This window comes from Cucumis sativus, chromosome 2 (assembly GCF_000004075.3).
Source record: "Cucumis sativus cultivar 9930 chromosome 2, Cucumber_9930_V3, whole genome shotgun sequence".
In the NCBI taxonomy this organism is placed as follows: Eukaryota; Viridiplantae; Streptophyta; class Magnoliopsida; order Cucurbitales; family Cucurbitaceae; genus Cucumis; species Cucumis sativus.
In genome coordinates, this window is record NC_026656.2 from 21,988,678 (window position 1) to 22,011,190 (window position 22,513).

Here is a 22,513-nt window from a genome sequence, read left to right on the forward strand (position 1 = left end):
AAAATTTACAAACTAAAATTAAACAAATTTCAAACTAAAATTAAACAAATTTCAAAGTATTTAACCAAGATGATATGTTTAAACATGACATATCTAATTATATATAACTTAAAAGGGAAGTAAAAGTAATGTAATACTTTTTCTTTACGTTATTGAACCAAATACAACATTTTCTTATATAGAGAAAGACCAACAACAAATAAGGAGAAAATATAGACATAAGAAAAAATACAAGAGAAAAAGAAATTCAACACTTCCCTCAAGCTAGTTTGTTGACGACATTTATAGCTAGCTTGCTAAGACATTTATCAAATTATCTTTTCACTTAGCATATCACATGTTTGTTCTCGTAGGGAGATAAGATATGCATATTACACTTGCATCAACCTTCTCCTATATAAAATTCATGTCAACTTCAATGTGCGTTGCCCTATCATGTAGAACTGGATTATGAGTTAGCAATAGCAGCCTTATTATCACAATAAACTCGTATAAGTGTCGTTGGAGACATTTTAGTTCTTCAAAAATCCTGTCAATCCACATGCCTTCACAAATTCCATGGACTAAGACTCTAAGTTTTGCTTCAACACTACTCCTAGCTACTACATTTTGTTTTTTACTACATCGTGTAACTAAATTTCCTCCAACAAATGAACAATAGCTAGAAGTAAATCTTTTATCAGTAGTACTTCCAGCCCAATCAACAACAATGTACACTTCAACTTGAAAGTGATCATGTTTTATGAAACAATATACCTTTACCAAGAGTTCCTTTCAAGTATTTCAAGATTCTAGTTGCAAGAGAGACAAAAGGGTCTAGTTGAGTTGATTTTTGCAACGAGAGCAAGAGTCTTCTAATAATCAATTTTGTAAGTTTGAGTAAAGCCTTTAACTACTAGTTAGTCTGCCCTTGTATCTTTCAATACTACCGCCAACATTACACTTCACTGTAAATGCTCGTTTTCAAACCACAGTTTTTTTTATCTTTCGATAAGTTTGTTATTTCTCATGTTCCACTTTGTCTCAAAGCATTCATTTCTTCCATAACTACTCGTTTCCAATTTGAATCATCTAGGGCTTCTTGTATATTCCAGTGAACAAATAAGTTATCTATTCTAGATGTGAAAGCTTTACGATCATTTGACCATTTTGCATATATGAGATGTAATTTGCAATGGAAGATTTTAGCACATGTTCTAGTTCCTTTCTCTAATTAGCAATAGGAACTTCAAAGAAAATAGGTGAGGTATTTTGAACATTTGAAATATTGAGAATAGAAGGAAAGGGAGAACAACATCATTTATTGGGATTTTAAATTGGTTTTGTGTAGAATCAACTCTCTAGGCTTGGTCCTTTGATTGTTTGCTCTTCTAGTATGAAACTTTTAACTCAGGAATTTCACCTGTAGAGCCAATTTGTAGTATTTTTTCCCTTGAATGAGAAATTTCTATACTTGACTTTGAAGGACTTGGGATGGACATGTCAAGATGACTAACAGAAGAAAGTAATTTAGATATTTCTCGAAAATTATTTTCTACATAACTTTGTGAAGAGAATTTAAGGTAAAATATGGTTGTTTTTCTAAAAAAGACAACGTCCATACTCACATGATTTTTTTTACGCTGAATCAAAACATTTGTACTTTTTTTATTTGAGGCATAACCCAAAAAAATGCACATTATAACTCTACGATCAAGTTTTGATTTTCTTTAAAAAAAGGCATATGCAGCGCAAGCAAGGATAAACTAGAGTATATGCAACAAGTTGGAAAACTAGTTTTTAGGTTTTTCATAAAGCTAGGGGGTTTTGGGTTTTCAAAAAACCTGCTATGATACCAACCTAAGAAATGAAGTAAAAATAATGTAATATTATTTCTGTACGTTATTGAACCAAATACAAGGTCTTATATAGAGACCAACAACAAATAAGGAAAAAATATAGATTTGCATAAAAAAAATAATACAAGAGAAAAAAATTTGACGATAAACTAGAAGGTTTTTTTCTTTCCTTCTTATGTGGCACCTCGAGAGTATCTATTTTTCCGAGTCTAGGCATAAACTCTGCAGAATGATGGTTATATCGAGTGATAATGTACTACAAACACGCACAGAAGAGTAGTTAAAGGACCTACAGAAAAATGCTAGAACTCTAGTCAAACTTGAAGCATCATATGCGTATTAATCAGAAACAAATATACTGTTTGGATGCAAACGAAAGACATGTAAAATTTAAGCTTAGGGTTACAAGACAAAACTGTTTATGTGCAATAGATATACAAAATGATGTTGATGCAAGTTCCTATAATGCCTAAATGAATTGAGAATTGAGATATGCAATATATATGATATGATATGTATGGTGTCAAGAAATCTTGCACTTTTCTCAAAAAAGAAAGAAAGAAAGCCTTGCTCGCCTCAAGTTCTAATCCCTTTGAAAGAGGATGACAAGATCCGAAAGAGACCATCTGGGTTATCAGCATGCACCTGTTAGTTAATAACAACACACCATATAGTATTACTCTTCCTTATATCATATAATTTTACAGAAAATGAGTTCGGAAAAAGATGGGTGAAAAGGGGAAAAAAAACCATACCCAATGACCAGCATCCTCAAGAACGTGCATTTCAACCCCACCTCCCTCTTCAACAGCCTGTTCCTCTGCAGCATGAATTCTCCGAATGTCTTCGAGTGCCCAACGGTGTAAGCTTCTTTCGGCTTTCAAGAAATTGATATGCACACCACGTGGAACATCTTCCACAATTTTCCTACAAAACAATCGTATGAGATTGCAGTATTTAAGTGATCAAACTTGAGGCTTTTTGAAAGGGAAAAGAATATGTTGATAACCAAAAGGTATCTAAAATCACTACCACAAATTTGTCTCTTCATAGGACTGATACATTTCAGCGATGCCCTTGAGATCAAACGCCCATGAGAAGCCAGAAGATGATGAAATATGAGGCCCAATAGGTCGAAGGTTTGTAACGACCCACTGTGAACCAACAGAATTTTCAGAAAAGTTACAATCTCAAACCAAAAAATGAAAACATGACACAACAAACGTATACAAAGTTGACATCTTATTAGAAAAAAAGATTGATATGTTACACATCAGGTAAGGAATTTCAGCAGGATTGATAAACAACCTTCTGTAAACAAAACAGAATATCAAGAACACTGAAGTCACAAACCAAAGCAAAAGACAGTTCAAGATAGCACAGCATCATTCACATCACATCCAATCCCTCAAATGATATTTCGAAAAATATATATATCTCTGAAAGAAAGAAGGTATATATTGTTAGGAATGGAATCAAAGTCTCAAATCCATTAAATAAGAAGATATCATGGGTTTATAAGAGAGGTCAACTATCACCACTGGTGTGAGGCTTTTTGGGTGAAACCAAAAACAAGACAATATCATACCATTATGGAGATTATTGGAGGATTGTTGTTCACAACAAATTGATCTCAAAGAAGTGGGAGCCTTGAAAAGATGTAATCATGAAACAGTATCTATCCCTGGTTGAGCCTTCAAACAGGCAGACTGCTCGATGGTAATTTAGATGGATGACTACTTCTTGGTTGAGTTAGCAGTGCACTTAAGTACAATTTGGAGATCGATTGACTACTTGAAGGAAGGCTCAGGGGTCCTTTGTGCAAAAGAAGGATTGTTGATAATACTATCAAAATCCCACATCCCTTAAATAAGGAAATGAAATAACTTATAAGGGAGGACAATTATCTCCCAATGCTATGAGGTCTATTGGATGAAACCAAAAGTAAAGTCACAAGAGTGTATCCCAATATGGTTGCCAACGTAGAGATATTTGCTTGTTTGTTATTCCTAACATATAAGTATGTAGTATCAGTTTATCACAAACAAATAACTCTTACTAAATGTTTCTTAACTTCGATGCCCCATTCAAATCCATTATCCACAAAATCTTCAATCATGTGTCAGGATTTAACTTAGTCACTTACTGATCAGAATTTTAACATAAAATTGTGCTTCTCTAGCAATGTGGAAATTAAATTTAAATAACGAAGATATGACATTCTACATGATGAGAAGGTTCTCTGGACCTATTTATTGATGAATATTATTATTATTATTAGAGTAATACTTTGAGTACATCTTCCATCTTTATGCATCCATTTACCATCACTCATGTCAAACAAATAATGGAAATATTTCATAAAAGAAAATAAGAAATGAAAAGAATTTATCACATGACAAAATTTGATTGGACAATTTAGTGGGCACGAAGATAGGTGATGTCAGGAATGCAGCTACGTAGCTTAGAAGAAACAACGGTCCTTTCAAGGGTCCTCTTTTGATACTTTTGGATTCAGTTGATTTTAACTGGAAATCTTTTGTGTACTTTCGTTAGTTTGGGCATTACTTCCCCTTCATTTGTATATTTCATCTCATCAATAAAATCCTTGGAAATAAATAAAATTAAATTAAAAAAAAAAGTAAGAACTGCCTGAATGATGATTGACTTGGGCAATTATTTGGGAACACCAAGTATGAAGCCAATCCTCATACATGCACATTCATTCACCCTTTACCGCCAGGCAGTATGCACGAGGCACCTTGAAAGTTGTCAGTAGTTGATAGTTTACAAATGTGTGATCTAATTACAGAACTTAGTACAACATATAAAATGTATTTGAAATGACTTGAAATTAGTTTTTTTAGAAACTTATTTTCCAATATTATGAAACAAACTTCAGAGATAGTAACGTCCCTCCTTGGCCACTAACAAAAACGAAGAAAAATGCAAAGCTCTAGCTGTTTACTAGCATCTTACTTGGAAAGTAACCAACTAAGCCACTTCAAAATGGAGGAGGAAAAAAAGCAAAACTTTCCAACATAACACTTTCATTTATCAGTAGAAGGTATACTCCATGCTACACAACTTCAAAAAATCAAAAGAGTTCTTCAACCAACACTTGTTTAGAAGTAGAAGAAATATCAAGGGAAGAGATTGATTCAGCATTTTTTTTATGTGGGAAAAAGAACTGTTGAATCTCTTCCCTCTAATAAGGTGAATATTTGGAAAGTTGAATAGATATTTAAGACTAAGGGTAGTACTGCACAATCATGTAACATATGAAATGAAAAAAAGAAAGGAGGCTGAATCAGGATGAAGCATGAGTGGAACCTTATTTAAACATCCAAATACTGAATGAAGACTTCGTATGAAGATAGAAGCAAAAAAACCTGCTTAAAACTAAATGCCCAAAAGATAATCTTGGCATGACAACAGAAGCTCAAACAAACGGTTTGACTAAATAGTTTAAGAGAAAAGTGCCCATGATACCTGTGCTACATCCTTAGAAAATCCATGTTGAACTAGAGCATTCACGACATCCTGCTTTGAGGATACCTATTACCCAAAAATATGTAAATGATGTGAACGAACAAAAGAAAGCATGAAATATCCTGCTTTGGAATGTAGATATTACAACTGTAACAAGAATATTAGAGTGGTTTAAATGCTAAAACAAAAAGATAAAGACAACCAATCAGTGGACTGTTTCCTTTACCCCCAAAAGAGAGAGATACGAGTGGGATAAAAAGTACACTGCAATTTTACCTCATTTCCCAGCGTACTTAGGAAAGATATTAATTGTTCAGGATGGTCCTCTCCATCTCCACCAGGTCGAACTATTCCAGGAGTGGCATCCAGAACCCAAACCTACAGGAAACAAAATAGAAAAAGACGAGAGAGAGAGAGAGAGAGAAGAAAATAAGCATTATGAAAAGAAAGGAACATAAAGAGAAAGGACATGAGCTCTATTTAGATTCTTTGGAGAGAGAGAGAGAGAGAGAGAGAGGAAAAAAGGTCTCCACATAGGCACATAATTTATTGCATTTGATTGCCTTCTACTCCAGAATAAAACCTTAATTAATTACTTCTCTAAATTTTGTTACGTTAAAATCCCAAATACCTACGTAGTATACAATACTCGAGAGCTAAAATAAACTTGGTACTTGGTAGGTAAGAACCTACTCTCACTGGCCGGGCAAGAGGTTTAGCAGCCTGTTCTACCATACTCAAGACAACTGCAAAGATAATTTAAGGTGCAGTAAGCACCAGTATCATTAGCACCTGAAAATTGAATAAGATTTCATGTCAAATTGCACAAAGGCTAGCGTACATTGCTTATTAGTTACGACATACCTTTTCCTCCAAAGCTGTGCCCAACTAGAACTCGAGGTGTTATTTTCAACTGTCGGACCTAATAAACAATTAATGGAGTTCAGAAAACAGTCGTGTATCTTGTTTACATCACACTAAAATACAACATCTAGTATCCTCGTGGAGGAGTAAATGTACATAATCTAATTGGAAACTAGACAGCCGATGCCAAATATGAGAACCTATTATCGTCAAACACATTAGTTTCACATTCTCTGTATAACAAATTTTAGCAGGGGATGGCACAGAACATTATAACCTTTAGCTACATACGTATAAATTCAAGCAAGCACGAGTGCAAACTCACCAAAATACATGTCATGTGCATTATAAAAGTTAAAATAGCACACAGTTGTACAACCTATAGAACAAATCTTGTTAAGTAAGGTCATTAAAAGATTTTTAAACCAAAACAGAGAGGCCCAATTTTCAAGAAATGAATGCAATTATAATTTTATTTAATGTCTGAAGGCCACACACCAGCTTCAATACATCAAGAGCAGTAGCAGAAACAGTGTGAGGGCTCATCTTCGTAGTTAAGGTTGAATCGCCATGACATCGCAAATCGACCAAAAGAAACTGCATTACAACAAATGAAAGAATGTAAGCTCGACATTGTTAAAACTTAAACCCAAGGTGCCCTCCTTACATTTCAGCCTATGACATTTAGATGTTAAAATTTATGATTGAAACCTAAAGAGTAAGAGAAGAGAACTATAATTGAGAAGATACATGAACACTGAGCGAGAATGAGTTAGGTGTTACCACATGTTTTAATGCTAATGCAAACATGAAAGGATTTGTCTTGTGAGAAACACCAAAAAGAAAATTAACACATGGCTCTATGTTGTAATTTTCCATGGAAAGAATCAACCTCTTTCAATCCAAGAAAAGTTATATTTTGACGAACAAAAAAAGAAGGTAGCTACCCCCATTCCCAAGCCCTAACAACACTGGAAAAGCTACCTGCCATGCTGGAAATTCTTTTGCCAATCTTCTAGCAAAGGTTCCTGTAGCATAAGGTACTAAGTGAGCCCTCTTAACTATCAAAAATTCAAAACTACAGTTACAAAGGTCGAATACAAAATTATGATATTCACATTAATTCCGTTACTTCAATAATTCATGCAGACCTAAAATCCAAAGACGTCAACTTTTATTTAATTGAATCTTCAAAGTACATAAGATCATTGAGATGAAGAAAAGAAAGAAGAAAGTTCTATCAGTGCTCTCTAAGTGATAATTATCTTTTAATACTTCAAACTTTTCATATTTAGTTTGTTTGACTTGACCATTAAGCCATTGTGACTCTGATAACATCATGTGAGTCTGTGGCTAAACACTTTGCCATCAACCCATCCCGTCTAGTATAAAAAAAAAAAAGGCAAACATACTCAGGCACCATGCCACTTAACTATTCAGCAAGCATGGGCACGTTAAGAAAACTATTCAATACAACCCAAAAAGTCAAGTGCATACCCCAGTTCTTTCTGCTGCCTAGAATTCCATGCAGAAAGACTGCTGTTGGTGGATCGGGTGATCTATCCATTACATTACTCCACTTTACCTGCTCAGACCATACAGAATACAATTTAACAACAGACTCCCACAAAGCATGTGACAGCGGTATCATACACTCTGATATTCAGAAATTATTTATACATAAATAGACAAATTAGATTGCACCAGAACCTTTGCACAATCCCCATTCTTAGAAATATAAAAGGAAACTCACTAAAAACACACTTTTCTGTAAGATCACTGAAAAGAAAAGAAATTCTAGAACATTTTATGTACCCTTGTTCATTGAGAATAAGAACTTTAGTAGGCATGAGTGATTGAAACTTTACTCTACATTCATGATTTGAAAAGGTAATTATTTGTAATGATCCAAATTTTCATTGGCATGTGTTGGGAAGAATCAAAGAACCCACGTGTAGAATAGAAAACAAAATAAGCTTAAACTGGTTTCTCATAACTGAATTTCACCCAGTCAGTCCTGCCGCTAAAATCTAAATACATGAAGAGTGAAGAAAATATCTACATACAGGGCCCATGAAGAGTAAAAGAGATTCATAGAACTTACAAGTGCTCCTTGAACAAGATCAAAAGCCTGTAAAAATGAATAATTGCCAGGTTAAATGAAAAACAGAAAGGTAGAGTCTAATATCTTTGATATTGAAGAGGATTAAAACAACAGAGAGTGTAAAACGGACTGGCAATGGCATTAGCCTTGTAAGCATTAGAGGAGAATAGATACCAATGTTTCAGAAGCCATTTTCCCGAGATTTTGATGTGAAATTGTCTCATCCAACAATGCAGCACGGATAGATGAATGTTTAACTGCAATGCTTGAACGACCATGAGCAAATCGGGGCAAGTGCATGCCATTCTGCTGAAACCACAATATAAAACATACTTATCATTTTCAAAAACAGTTTCTTAGGTATGTCTTTGTTAGGACCCCAAACCTGAAAACATAAAAATTCCCAACAAGCCAAACAGAGACAGTACTTTGTGCAAAATACTGATATAATAAACTCAAATTTCTAACAAACAACCAGAAATATCAAGTAAGGAAAATGAAAGAAAGAAGGATAATAACCCAGCTCCTTCGAGAAGGTTGGAAACCTCTCCTAATAAAGCCTACAACAGCCTTTCCCAAAACAAAACCTAAAGATTGCTAATCCCCAAACCATTCTCTTTATATATCCCCTTACAAGTGGGCCCTCAGGTATACATCACTCCTCTCAGGTATATGATTGAGCATAATAGCATGAAGAGTCCAAAAAGTTGAGTAGGAAAACTTATTAGATGCCATTGCTTTTATGGTATTGAATAAGTTCTACCTACTATTGGATTTGAACCAATGACTCCCGTTGTGTGAAAGCAATACTCTAACCACTAAGTTATAGAAGGTCATTTATCATCACAACGAAAAACAAATGGGCCCTATTGCATCACATTTGTAGGTTATAAATCTAATACTATTGATAAGCAATACGAATCAAACAAATCAACAAAATAGATCATAGAATGTTCATCTTGACAAGAAATATCTACGTGATAAGATAAGAATCACAAGCACAAGGGATATATCTCAAATGGTAGAGCACCTTGTTTACACACGTGCCAATGTTTTTTATAGAAGTACGTCATGTAATAAAAAAAGTTGATCTTATTAAGAAATTGATGTCTTATTGTTACTTTTAAGGAACAAAACAAGAGAAAAGTAGACAAAGAGTTCGGTCCGAATCAAGTGTCCCATTTAGGCACTAAAAAGTCCATTATTGATTTGAGATATTGATAGAGTGAATACCCACAGTCTATTCCATGCTAGGCATAATGAGTATTAGGACCTCAAGAGAATGATCTTTCGTCCAATCTTATGCACAACTTAGAGGTGTAAAGTTTCAAGTTTTATTCTTTAAGCAGAAGCAGGACAATAGAATAAGGTCCTTTTATGGATTGTCATTTAAACTGTTGCTCCATCGGACTTCTTTTGTCAGGATACAAATCCAATAATAAATATTCCTTTTTAGGTGGTCTATGAGCTGCTGCTCATAAGCCTAACAAAAATTAAAAGGTAAACTTGATATGCTTTCCTCAAATAGGAAGCACGAAGAAGAAAACGAAATTAGGCGTGAATGCAGAAGTGGCTTATCTACAAAGAACCTCCTATCCTAATGGAGCAAAGTTTAACCTTAGAACGGCTGGCAGTGCTCTAGCAAAGTGAAATCATTTGTCTCCGGCAAACAAAATAAGTGTGAAGAAGCTTACTTATTTATTCATAACATAAATAAAACAGTTAACTCTTGTTTGAATGAACTATAATAACAAACAAAACATCCAGGGTAAAATAAACTTTCTGTCCTAGGATTTTAACTTATTTCTATTTGGTTCCAGATTTTCAAAACTCACTTTTAGTTAGCCTATAAACACTTCCAAATTTCTTAATTTGTTATCTATTTTCTATGTTTTGACAATGTTTTCGAAAAGCTTGCTTTTTAAAGATTTTTTAAAAAATATTTTTTAAAATCTTGATTTGCTTTTGGAGTTTAGCTAAAGATTGAACTTTCTTACTTAAAAAGATGAAAATCATCATATAATATCTAAGAGGAAATAGGTTTAACTTTCAAACACCAAAAGCTAAAAACCAAATAGTTATCAACCAAGGCTTAACCGTTGATATTTGAATTTAGTTTTTAACTTGACCAGGTACCTTTTTTAAAAAGAAACAGGCTTTTTATCAATATATTAATAATGAAACAGAAACTCATAGAACAAGAGAGTTATACAATGAGCATATAAATCAAGGATCAAGGGGTGCACCTGAACTTGACCAGGTTCCTAAAGTTTGGATTTGATTTTTCACGAGTTCAAAATTTGTTTTTAAATGGTTGTTGACTGCTAATTGATATAAAGAAATGATGACATGACAATTAAAATATGTAACTCAACTTTGTAGATGTGTAGTTTTTTCTTTTTTCTTTTAATACCCAATGCACAACTAAAAGCCAAACTCAACTTCAAGTTTTGAAGTTTTGCTTTGTTTTTCAGATTTTCTTTGTTTTGTTCGGGGTCCTGAAGGTTTTGATTAACTCGGTTGTACTTTGTTGTGATTGCTCTTTAACTCTTTTTCTTCTGTCCTTTTTACTCTTAGTATAATTCTCTTGTACTTTGAGCTTTAGTCTCTCTTATTATCATTAATGAGGAAGCTCATTACTAAAAAATTAGAAGCCAAACTCAATCTTCAAAGATGAATTAGAAATTAAATTTAACTCTTGACATTTGAAACCCCTTGTGATCAAATACATATGAAATTCAAATTTCAAAAACAAAAAATGATAGTTTAGAAAAATTAGAACACAAATAAAAAGGGGATAAAGTATATATGTAGTAGTCTATTTTGTCTACCTTGTCCATTGTGATATTTTGTTATATTTGTAAATATTTTAGTTTATTTTGCTATATTTGAAAATAGCAATGTATCTTAAGGTAATTGCAATAGATAGCACTTTTATGGCTAATAATTAAGTTAAGTGTATAGCAACATATTTAAATAATTGTAAATATAACAAAATGTACAAGACCTAACATTGATATAGTCCAACACTAAAAGACACCGAAAAATCTAAATTTTGTTATATTTGCACATTATTTTGTCATTTTGCTATCTATTAATGTTTTGGTCTGACTTATTTGTAAATGTCCCATATTTTAACCGAGGACCAACATCCATACAATCTCCCGGTGACTCGTGAACTAAAAAGAAATCTACGCCACACTTGTATTTTTTTTTAGTTAAAGAAACACCATACTTGCAATCTTTAAATTAAATTGAATCGTGTAATTTCAAAAAGTGGCAGGGGAGGTAAACGACTTTCACACCAATCATGCATGCGAGACTGATGTATTTACTGGTCGGTCCGAGTCGAACCAAACCAGATTAAGGTAATCAGGGTAAATTGTGGCGCTCGCTCCATCCTTTCTGGGTCCTTTTGTGAACTGAATACTTGGGAGAAAACAGACAAAAAATCGAAACAAACAAACATAGACCAAGAGTAATTTAGCATGTTTGAGTTTTCTCCTTTGAGAATACCCATAAAACCATTTGAGCTATATTTTGGCAAGAAATGTTGGTACAACAGAACGGTGAAGAGAGAAAAACATAAAAACAAGTACCTGAAGAGAAACAAAAAAAAAAAGAATGAGGAAAAAAAAGTACCTGGAAATGGCAGTTGAAGCTGACTGGATTAGCAGGCCAACTGATACGGCGATGGAACCGAACCGCAGAGCCTTTGTCAGCCGAATCAAGAAGGGATCCGGAAAATGTAGCCGCAAATGTCGCAACTATCGGCATTGCGGGGCAGAAAGAGAGAAAAGAGGAATCATAAGACGCCGAGAGCTTCCTTTGGAGAAGGAAGATCCGGCGAGGGAATAATTGAGGGAGGAATCAAAGACGAAATGGGTGTAAAGCAAACGATGAAGGAGGAGAAATGAGGAAAGATGAAAGGAAAACGAGAGGCGGAAAAATCGAGGAAGGCGCTGTGACGGGGCGTCCCAGGTTAGTTGAAGCATCCACCGAGCAGCTGGAGACCCTGTGCCACTGCCTGCCTCATGTTCCCACACCTACGCGACGAAATACACACACGGACAGTTGTTATTATGGTTACTTCTTATGTAGACAAAAGGTAGCAAAATGGGAAGAATCTTTACCTTCCTATTTTGCCCCTCAATAATCATACGAACTAACGCAAGTTATTATTCCATTTATATAAAGATCAATTTTTTTCTAATCATACTTTTTCTTTCTTTCTTTTTCAGAATCCATTAATGGTCATTTCGAATGTAGGTTCTTATTTCATTTACATATAAAAAAAATTTCTTTTCTGATGAGAATCAATGCTCACTCCTTCATTTTCTTCTTTAATTTTCATAGCTGTAATTTTTATTTTTAATTAAAACTCGGAATATAAGATCAATCTGATTTTTTCTTTTCTTTTCCGTTTCACAATATTTCATTGTTTTTTAGTAGGTCATCTAATTTTGTTTGCATTGTTGTTATTAGATATGGAAATGAGAATGAAAAAGTAAATTATTCAAGTTAATGCAAAATATGTTTTTTTTTTTCAATCTCTAATGTAGGTAGAAAGAAATTAAAATCTCAATAAAAAGAGAAAATAATATTTGTGGTGATTTTATTGATAAACACGTAATGAATATTTATACCCAAACGTGAATAAGCTACAAACATCGAAAGAGTAAACTTATGGAGGACAAAAATAAAAAAAATTAGCAAGGGTCATATTTTCCATTCAAGGTAATATAATCGTGATGAATTTGGACGAGGTTTATGTCAAGGTTAATTATCTGGTTTTTGAGGTAAATTGATTCATTCGAATTTGGTGTCAACTTGTTTGAGATGTTTGATCTCTTATATCCTTCCTCAAATTGAACTACGAAACTCCAAGTTTGTTTCGTAACTCAATAAAGTGTGTTTTTGGTAAGGGCTTGGTGAATGTGTCAGCTAGTTGTTTATGAGAAGGGACAAAGAGAGTGATGAGGGAGTCATTAGTCACTTTTTCTAGAACAAAGTGGTAATCAAGCTCGATATGTTTGGTTTGAACATGATATACTGGATTGACCGTCACGTATAACGCACTAAGATTGTCACAAAAGAGTTTAGGTATTTGATTGAGGGGTACACCAAGATAACTAAAGAGAAGTGATCCAGGTAAGTTCAGTTGTGGCACTAGCCATGACACGATGTTCAACTTCAACACTTAATCTAGTTACGATGGTTTGCTTTTTCAAAGACCATGAAATGCAATTTGCACCAAGATAGACACAAAAAACTGTTGTTCTACACCTGATTGTAGTGCATCCAACCCAAACTGCATCACAATACACATAAAGGTTATGAGTACTTTGCTTAAAAATAAGTAAACCACATAATTTATAGTCCCTCTAATGTAGCGAAGGATTCGTTTCACAACTCAAAAGTCTTTTTCTATTGGGTTTTGAAGTTGCTAACAAACATGATTAACAACATGGGAGAGATCAGAACTCATAAGAGTGAGGTATTGGAGGGACCCAACGAGACTACAGTAGGCTTGGGCATCGACTGAGTCATTGTTTGTGAGACTGAGGTGGTGAAAATGTATTTCTTTGGTTGTCAAAATGTATTTTTTCAAGTTTCATCCAGAGTTGAAAAGCTAGACATTTTTTATTTGGACAGTGAAGTGCTTTCTTTAGTTCAACCAATGAGAATCAAAGAATTTTAGAGATGATGATTGGTGTGAATTGACATAAACTCAATCACTTTCTTGGTCAATTAAAACACATTTGAAAATTTTGTGCTCTTTAATTAGATTAGATCATTTTAAAACGATTTTACAAAAAAAAAAGTGAACATTGATTTACATGGCTCGTACAATCTTAAGATGGAGCATACAATGGTCAAAAATAGGAGAGATGAATTTTCTTTTTACTAGATCAATTCGTGCATCTTTCTCTTGCATAGTAAAGATGGAGATAGTAAAAATGGGGAGTGTTAGTTATATGTAATTGAATTTGTCTTTAACCATCAAATTAAGCTTATGAGTAAATTAGAAAATTTTGAGAGAACTTAAGACTTTTCCTTCACGGTTTTGTTATTGCAACCTTCTATTATTAGTAGTGAGAAAGGAGAGTTTAAGCTTCATGTAGACAGACCATTCTTCATACTTCATATTATGACTCATTCAACCATTATTACACGATGAAAGGTACATACAAACATGGAGAATGAAAAATAACAAGATCAAGGAAGCAATTTAATTATATACCATCAGTCGTTTCAAAATATCGTCTAAGATGTGATTACCTCCCGGTCACACCCTTTCGTGTTGTGAAGTGATATCCTAAGTTTTTACCTTTTGAACTAAAAATCATAGTTAAACTATGAAGATTATGGAACGCCCACTTGATTAAATCAAGTTACATATTATCAATTATGACTATGGCCTACGAAAGTAAAACTTGGCAAATCGAGCATTGAATTAAACTAAAAAGATATTCAAATAATATTACAGAATTTATTGAGAAAAAACCTCTGATATGAAGTTTTGACGACCGAAAATTCTCTACAAATGCACATTAACATAACTCTCACCTCCTCTCACCACACAAACATCTAGCTGCCTGAAGAGCAAAATATGTGAGGATTATATCTGCTCCAGCCCGTCTGAGACACATAAGGGACTCCATCATCACCTTTTCTTCGTCAATCATTTTGAGAACCCCACCAGCCTTGATCATCGAGTATTCACCCGATACCTAACCAAAAAACTCAAATTATTTGAAAAGATTACAAATATGCATATAAATCATACGTATTCCAAATTTCCAATCACTTGCGATGGTTTTTATGGAAATTTAAATGGGTTGTAAATCTAAACTTTATGTACACATAATAACCCTATAGATATATTACTGGAAGAACAAATAATGGTGAGCTTAAGAAACAGTGGACGTGAATTTCTAATTACTTCAAATCATTTCTTACAATAAAACAACAATAATAATAAATAAATAACCTGAATTTCTAATTACTTCATTCTGGTAAACACTGACAAAAGTTTTTTAAGTCAAAAACTACTTTTTTTATATACAACAACTGCATGAAGTGGGATTGAACCTCCGACCCCTGGGACGAAGGCAATGCCAACACCATCGAGCACAGCTCACTTATGCAGTCTAAAACCACAATTTAGACCTCATTCTCAAACAAGAGTTGAATATCTATTAGTACATATACCAGCCATTAGCTATAGTTTAATTAGCCTCCAGCTTCTCCAAGCTCCACGCTTGTTAATTATCAGATATCCAGCATGCAAAATGATACAATAAAAGAATCTAGAAATCCTAAGAGTGAGATCAAACCAAATAATCTTGCCAAATAAGATGGAGAAGTCATCATTTACATGACCAATGTGCCTTTGGACATGTCAGAGATTTTGAATTACTATTTTTATTTCTATTTCTATTGAATCATGGCAACATTTAGTCATGAACATCAGGCACAAGACGCTTATTGACACATGGTAAAGACATCACTTCATTCTTCCTAGCAAACATTCTAAACCGTGCACCATACACAAAGGACTAAACTTATTATTAGTCAAATAGACCAAACATGTTTTAAACATGAACGACGTTCCCTCTCTCCAAAGGAAGACCGACTGAATGTCATGCAAAATTTTGATATTTAATGGTCATATTGTAAAACATGAGGATGAATAAGAAAATTGGTAAACATAAAATAATATTTGAAAATAGTGGATTAGTTAATAATACCTGATATGCTGCAATAGGTAAAGGAGAATTATCCCTAAGAAGTCTTATGATATCCAGGTAGGGTAGACCGGGCTTCACCTGTACATCAAGAAGTACGTTTAGCTAGATAGACTCTACCACCATGTAAACTTTTCTACAACATACCCAAAAACGACAACTAACCAGAAGAATATCTGCTCCTTCAGATTCATCTTCACGGGTTTCGATCAAAGCCTCTCTATAATTTGCTGGATTCATCTGGTAACTTTTGTTGAGCACAAGATTAGTTTGCTAAATGGGAACCTAAAGCAAGTAAAATCTCAATTCGTGATAATATAACAAATTGCATACGTTTTTTTGTCTCCAAAACGAGGATTTGAATCTAGTGCTTCACGAAATGGACCATAAAATGAGCTTGCATACCTGTTTAAAAGAAGAAAAAATCATTACTGATATCAAAAGGAGTAATTGAACCGTTCATGAATTGTGAGAGAAAATAAGAAGAGAGTGGTAGAGAGCAGCAGCAGCAGCATAATTGCCATATTCAAGTCAATTGGCTGCACATACAGAAACTGGTTTGCTGAGGTTGAAAGACATGCTGCATATTATTTAACATTCACCCTCTAAGTGATAAGGGCTGAAAGTAAAGTCAGAAATATTCAATAAGGATTTGATTCTCATGAAAAAAAAAAATACACCATCAGGTATCCTATTCAACCACTAACTTCCCTGCATTGTTAAAATATAGCTCATTACAACAAACTTCCAATTTTCTAACATATTAGAGGCAAAGATTGATTGAAGCATCTAATAAGTCTAATTTCCACGCTATTTACAATAAATAAACTCCCAACACTGCAACAATCGTAAGTCATAGTTTTGTAACGCATGTAGGATTAAATATTGAAAGAAATAGTGGGCTTGGGTCATGTTGAAAGTCCAAGAATAGTTGAGATTTACTTTGCCTTAATTTTTTATTATTTTAATTAGGTTCGTGTTGCATATAAATATTTCCCCTTTGTACCTTTATTATCATAAGAAAATATAAGAAATATCAGCATCGTGGTTTTTCTCCCCGCACTAGGGTTTCCATGTAAATTTGTGTTTATTCTACCTCCCTACTTTCAATAAATATCATTTCAAATTTTTTTAACAGGCAGAAGGCTGAGCATATATATTCTATAAAATTAAGTAGCACAAACCTAAAATTAGATTTACATACTTGCATCTAAGAAAAGAAAACAAAAACGAAGAACAAATGTGAAATAGATGATGAAAAATTACTTCGCTGTGTAAGACATGATGGAGACATGATAAAAGCCTTCAGCATCAAGAGCCCTTCGAATTGCTCCTACTCTACCATCCATCATGTCACTTGGACTGACAACATCTGCTCCAGCACGGGCCTAGTAATCAAAGTAAGTAAGCTATTAAGCCACAAAATAAGTCAGTAAATTTCTCGTAATTGAACATACGAAAGGATGCTGCCTGGGTTGGGAGAAGCTTGTAAGGTAAATAATGAATACATATGTACTGTCCCATTCAACAAAGTAAGAGTCCACTCAACTCCATAAAATTATAAGCAACATGTCATACTAAGGCCTAAGGGTGTGTTTGGAATTCCTTTTTAAGTGTTTAATTTATAAAATAAAATTAAATTAATTTTTTTAAAAAAAAAATCATTTTGAAAAAATTTAAAGTGTACTCAAAATGGATTTTGAAAAAAATGAGTTTGCAAAATCGGTTGGTTTAGGATGAACTCTCGAAATCAACTTTTAGAAAAATGATTTTAAGTGTTTAATGGTTAATTTTCCCCGTTTCTATAAAATTACCGAACACCCCCAAAGTCATCTATCTCACCTCCACAATATTGTCATGGTTATCACTGCTCTTCACTGATCAACTCCAGCCACCACCCCCACCAGTCAACTCGATGAATTATTAGTTTATAGTATTATATAGTCATCTTATATATTAACTTAGACATTAATAAAAACCACTTTTAGTATATAACAAACTAAAAAAAATTATATATAAAAAAGACTTTTGAGAAAACGTTGCCAAAACATGTGAGTGCTTTTACTTCAAAAAATTTCGATAAAAAAGTGCTTAATGACAATGAATTTTTGGAAGAAAAAAAATTCTAAGCCAATCCAAATTGGCCCTAATATTGGGACTCATAACAGTTTGATCACAATAAATGTTGAAAGATAGTTGGGCATATTTGCATAATTTCAGTACTCTAAATCATAGATGGGAAACGAATCTATAGTCTTCAATGGTTGAATTTACATAGAAAAAGATCTTCGAAAATTACCTGGGAGACAGCTTGTTTGCATAATTGATGTACAGTCTCATCATTCATTATAACTCCTGTAAAATTAGAAAAAAAAAACAATAATAAAGGAACTCTGACCATGTACATCTATTTACGCTGTAAGGTCAATTCTGAATTAACGCTGATGAAATTGGAATAAAAGGCCGATGGCTATGAAATTCTAACAAATCAAATTCCTACGAAGAGTCTCAATAACAGCCTCTGCTGCCTACTGCCAAGCAGATATTTTTCCATTAAAGATTACAGGCTTGCAGCCGTCATCAATATAATTTGCACATCAGAAAATGGAACTTATTTTGAGGAAAGTTCAGCACAAACCCACTTGCATATCTGATATCGTTGTAAAGTAGTTCGGATGTAAAATACTCTCTCATGCACATGGTCAAATTTTTTCTATACACGTAATTATTTCACATTCTAGTTTCTTCTGTATCAAGATCAGGTGTGGAGCAAAACTTATACAGTTATAGATGCATCAGCACAGACATAGTTTATCAATGGAAAGGTGATAGTAAACTTTTGCTCTTGCTAAGTTATCTCAGTTATTCATGTAAAGATTATTTTATATAATGCTTCTACGGGTGCAATGCCATTTAAATAAAGGTATTTGCTCTTACCATCCTCTCTAACTATACCATCGTGGCCATCAGAAGAGTACGGATCCAAAGCAACATCAGTGTAAATAACCTGAAAAAATATATTGGTACAATATACAACTGTGATCTTTCCACACATGAAACCATGATAATTCAATAACTTTAATAAAAATCCAAACATGGTGTAATTAACTTACAAGATCAGGGTATTTGTCCTTGAGCAATCGAATTGTTCGAGGCACTAAACCATTATCATTGTAAGCTTCGTCCCCTGTTGGAGTCTGAAGAAAAACCTGATCATCTTGTGCTAGTAAAAAAACAAATGGTATAAGAATGGGGAGTAAAAACCTTCAATGCATCTGGAACTTTAGGGAATAACACAACAGAATTGACACCAACATCTCGAGCTTTGGAAACCTGCAACAAGATTATCTTATTAATTAGCATTAATGCATGGGCATCTCTAAGTTACACTATCTCCTCTCATCAGGAATGCACTTTGCCTGAAAAACCTTCTAAAAGAGATAAATCCATAATTTTTTACCCTTGAGAGCCAAAAGTCAACTTTTCCCTTGTCTCAAGTATTACTTGAAACAGTCAATTCCTTCTAAGAAGAATTCTTACAGATTGAAACAAAACCCAAGTGCCCAAACGATGTGGATATATTGTTGCTGAATCTGAACATCGAGACTATCCAAATAACAGCAGACTACTAAGAAACGTGCAAAAGTGAAAATTTTAACAATGCAAATCCTTAGTCCTTTACGATCAGAAGAAAGTAGAGTCCATATGGCTAAGTTACCTCTTCCAAAAGTCCATGTCTCCATCCAAGTCTATAACATCCAGGCATAGCTCCAATTGGTGTGTCCTCCTCCCCTGCAAATTTCCCCTAATCTTTAGACTTACATTGCCTAAAAGCTGACAGAGATTATGCAAACAGCACTATACCATAATAGAGTATGAAAATAAGAAATTGTTGCAAAGTGTGTCCAAGTACCTTCATGAATAAATAGTGGATATACAAAATTGGAAGGTGACAGATTGGTCTCTTGAAACGATGCTCTCATTGCTGGAGACCTCCGGTTACGACGTGGACGACGGCTGAGAGGCTGATGGAAAATTCATCAAAAGCAGAAAGCACTCAACTTTAATATATAGGTCCAAGTGTAAATGAAACTAGAAGTACAGAGAAAATAATGTTTGATGATTCTTTCGATATAGTTTGTATCTAGAACTTTTGTATGCATGCTTAGGAGCAGAGACAACACAAAATTCTAAAACTAATTCCAAAACTTCAAACATATTTGTTATTGATTGAAAAAGCTGGAGGCAACACTATAATTCCCAAAAACTTTCATTTCCGTGTTTTGCCAATCATTCAGTTCACTTTTTAAAATTTGCTTTAAGCATTTCTATTCTTTGCAAAACATACAAATAATAATCAATTGTAGCCATTAGTTCTTAATGAAATTAAACCATGCGCTGTTAAGGCAGAACATGATTGGAATGTCATTTCTAAAACAACTATGACTTGCAAATTTCACCAACCAAGCTTATAATGTAATTTGTAATTATCTCTAAAACTAATTTCCGTCTGCTTTTAATTTTAGTTTATGTGAAAATCCAGTAATATCTACAGCACTAACCAGCAAAGGAACCACAGGAGTCCCAGCCGGTGATGCTGGTTTCGGCGGCACGGGAGGCGCTTCTGGAATGTTGCCAGCCACAACAGCAGCTTCACATTCTGCATCACTTCTTCCGAGCTTCTTCATATGTGCGTCACGCTCTTCGGAAGCTCTCACGACGAAAAGACGTGGAGAACGCACATTGGCCGAGGTCCTGACGCAGAGGAAGTTTGAATTTGGCGAACGTTTTAGCCCAACATCGGAGCCCCAATCCAAACCATTAATTCTTTGAACGCTATTAGGCGCATTAAGAACTGTTGAAGCCATAAATTAGGAGAAACCTAATGTACCTGCACTTCCAAGCAGAATAATAAGAAGCAACAAAGCAATCCAGAATGATAAGATCGCGCACTTAATCAAAGAAGATGAAGAAAACAGTATAATATTCCTGATTGCATAATAGATCACCACGACAATGGGCTGATAGAGATAACCCAAAAAGAAAAACAACAAAAACGAAAAAAAAAAACTCGGTTTCCAAAGCTGAAATGAAGTTATCAACAATGTCCGGTGAGCTGAACAGATGTAAGCACGGTCAAGATGAAGAGGACCAATACGATAGACATTTAAGACAGCTCGAAACGAATTTAAGCAGATAATCGTACACAGGAACCTGTTTTTCCATCGCAGCTAAGAAAAATTTGAAAAAGAAAATAATAGAGAGAGAGAATCGGAAGAGAGCTCTCACCGTCGGAATTGAATTGAGAAGCGGAAGAATTGAGAGAGAGAGAGAGAGAGAGAGAGAGAGAGAGGGAGGGAAGGAGTAGGTGGGCCGGCGACCTTATCGGATGAGTATTTGGTTAGGTGTACTGAACAACCAATCAGGATTCAACAAACGCTGCTGTGGCAGAGCAGGTCAGCGGCGCAGTAACTTTACTGTTTTTTTATTTGAAAGGCAGTTGCATCGCTCTTTCATTTTACACACACATACACCCTTTACCGTTTACGGTTTACCCACCGTTTTTAAAAGCTCAAGAAATTTGAACGTTGAAAAAAAAAATTATTGACACTGTTTAGTTTTGTCTTTTACAGTCGATCTCTTCTCATGATAGTAGATAGGACTAACATTCACGACGTACCATTTTTCAAAAGTTAAGTTGTACACTTCCAAGGCCATTAAAGTTTTGAAGTATTTGGTTTTAAGTGATTAAATAATTCCAACACATTACAAGCTAATTTAGTAGGTAAGCATTATAATCCTATGATCCATAGAAATTTTCTTTCAGTAATTTGACAATATTCTCGTTCAACTAGGGACTTTTGGAGTCCTACTATATTGGTATGTACCCAACTACCTCAATTGAGATGTATGCACCTAGTTACCTCACTAAGATATGCACTCCTAGCTACCTCAAATAAGATTTGATGGATTGGACGGTTGTTGAATATTATGTCTATGACCATGAATCTTCCAACATGGCTTTGTGAACGAGTCAAGTGGTTTTCTTGTGAGCTTGTCTATGTTGGTCTTATTCGCAACCTAGACGAGAGATGACATGTTTGTTGCTTGGTTAGGAAGGTGGTCTCTAGCAACAGTGCAATTAACACATAATAAAGGTTAGATTAAAAAAAAAAGTTGATATGAGTACGAAATATGACATTCTATCTTGATCTCATTTCTTCATCTTGTTTATCCCTTCCAATGTTTATTCCTTCTTCCTAACTATTTCATTATGTTGTTTCTTCCGCAACTTTTATTCATTCTCTCTAGTTATTTCACCTTCCCATTTATTCCTCGAGTTTTCTTTATTATTCCTTGTTATTTTGTCACCTTGTTTCTTCATCAAAACTTCTCCATTCTCCTTTATTATTTATCCCTAAACTCTAACCATTATCTTTAATTATGTATCTCTCTCGTTGTGT

General features: G+C 34.2%; 2 protein-coding genes across 4 annotated transcripts; both read right to left on the reverse strand.

The window, feature by feature from the left end:
- Positions 1-1,852: 1,852 nt before the first annotated feature.
- LOC101222550 (putative esterase/lipase HI_0193) lies at positions 1,853-12,382 on the reverse strand. 2 transcript variants are annotated; one of them, XM_031881317.1, is made up of 13 exons: positions 11,941-12,382; positions 8,473-8,604; positions 8,299-8,325; positions 7,692-7,779; positions 7,179-7,222; positions 6,693-6,791; positions 6,195-6,252; positions 6,024-6,076; positions 5,607-5,708; positions 5,331-5,396; positions 2,871-2,992; positions 2,594-2,765; positions 1,853-2,483 (listed from the first exon to the last, which is right to left on the reverse strand). In XM_031881317.1, exons 1-13 carry the CDS (start codon positions 12,073-12,075, stop codon positions 2,415-2,417), a joined length of 1,167 nt encoding a protein of 388 aa, XP_031737177.1. In that variant the 5' UTR covers positions 12,076-12,382; the 3' UTR covers positions 1,853-2,414. The 2 variants fall into 2 exon arrangements, with proteins under 2 accessions (XP_031737177.1, XP_031737176.1); XM_031881316.1 differs by having other exon boundaries at positions 8,473-8,607; positions 11,941-12,381.
- Positions 12,383-14,729: 2,347 nt separating this feature from the next.
- LOC101222312 (delta-aminolevulinic acid dehydratase, chloroplastic) lies at positions 14,730-21,514 on the reverse strand. 2 transcript variants are annotated; one of them, XM_004138617.3, is made up of 13 exons: positions 21,339-21,514; positions 20,612-20,940; positions 19,963-20,074; positions 19,768-19,841; positions 19,314-19,382; positions 19,163-19,246; positions 18,987-19,056; positions 18,349-18,404; positions 17,316-17,437; positions 16,383-16,454; positions 16,215-16,296; positions 16,053-16,130; positions 14,730-15,032 (listed from the first exon to the last, which is right to left on the reverse strand). In XM_004138617.3, exons 2-13 carry the CDS (start codon positions 20,915-20,917, stop codon positions 14,865-14,867), a joined length of 1,293 nt encoding a protein of 430 aa, XP_004138665.1. In that variant the 5' UTR covers positions 20,918-20,940; positions 21,339-21,514; the 3' UTR covers positions 14,730-14,864. The 2 variants fall into 2 exon arrangements, with proteins under 2 accessions (XP_004138665.1, XP_031737088.1); XM_031881228.1 differs by lacking the exon at positions 21,339-21,514 and adding an exon at positions 21,264-21,288 and having other exon boundaries at positions 14,751-15,032.
- Positions 21,515-22,513: the final 999 nt, after the last annotated feature.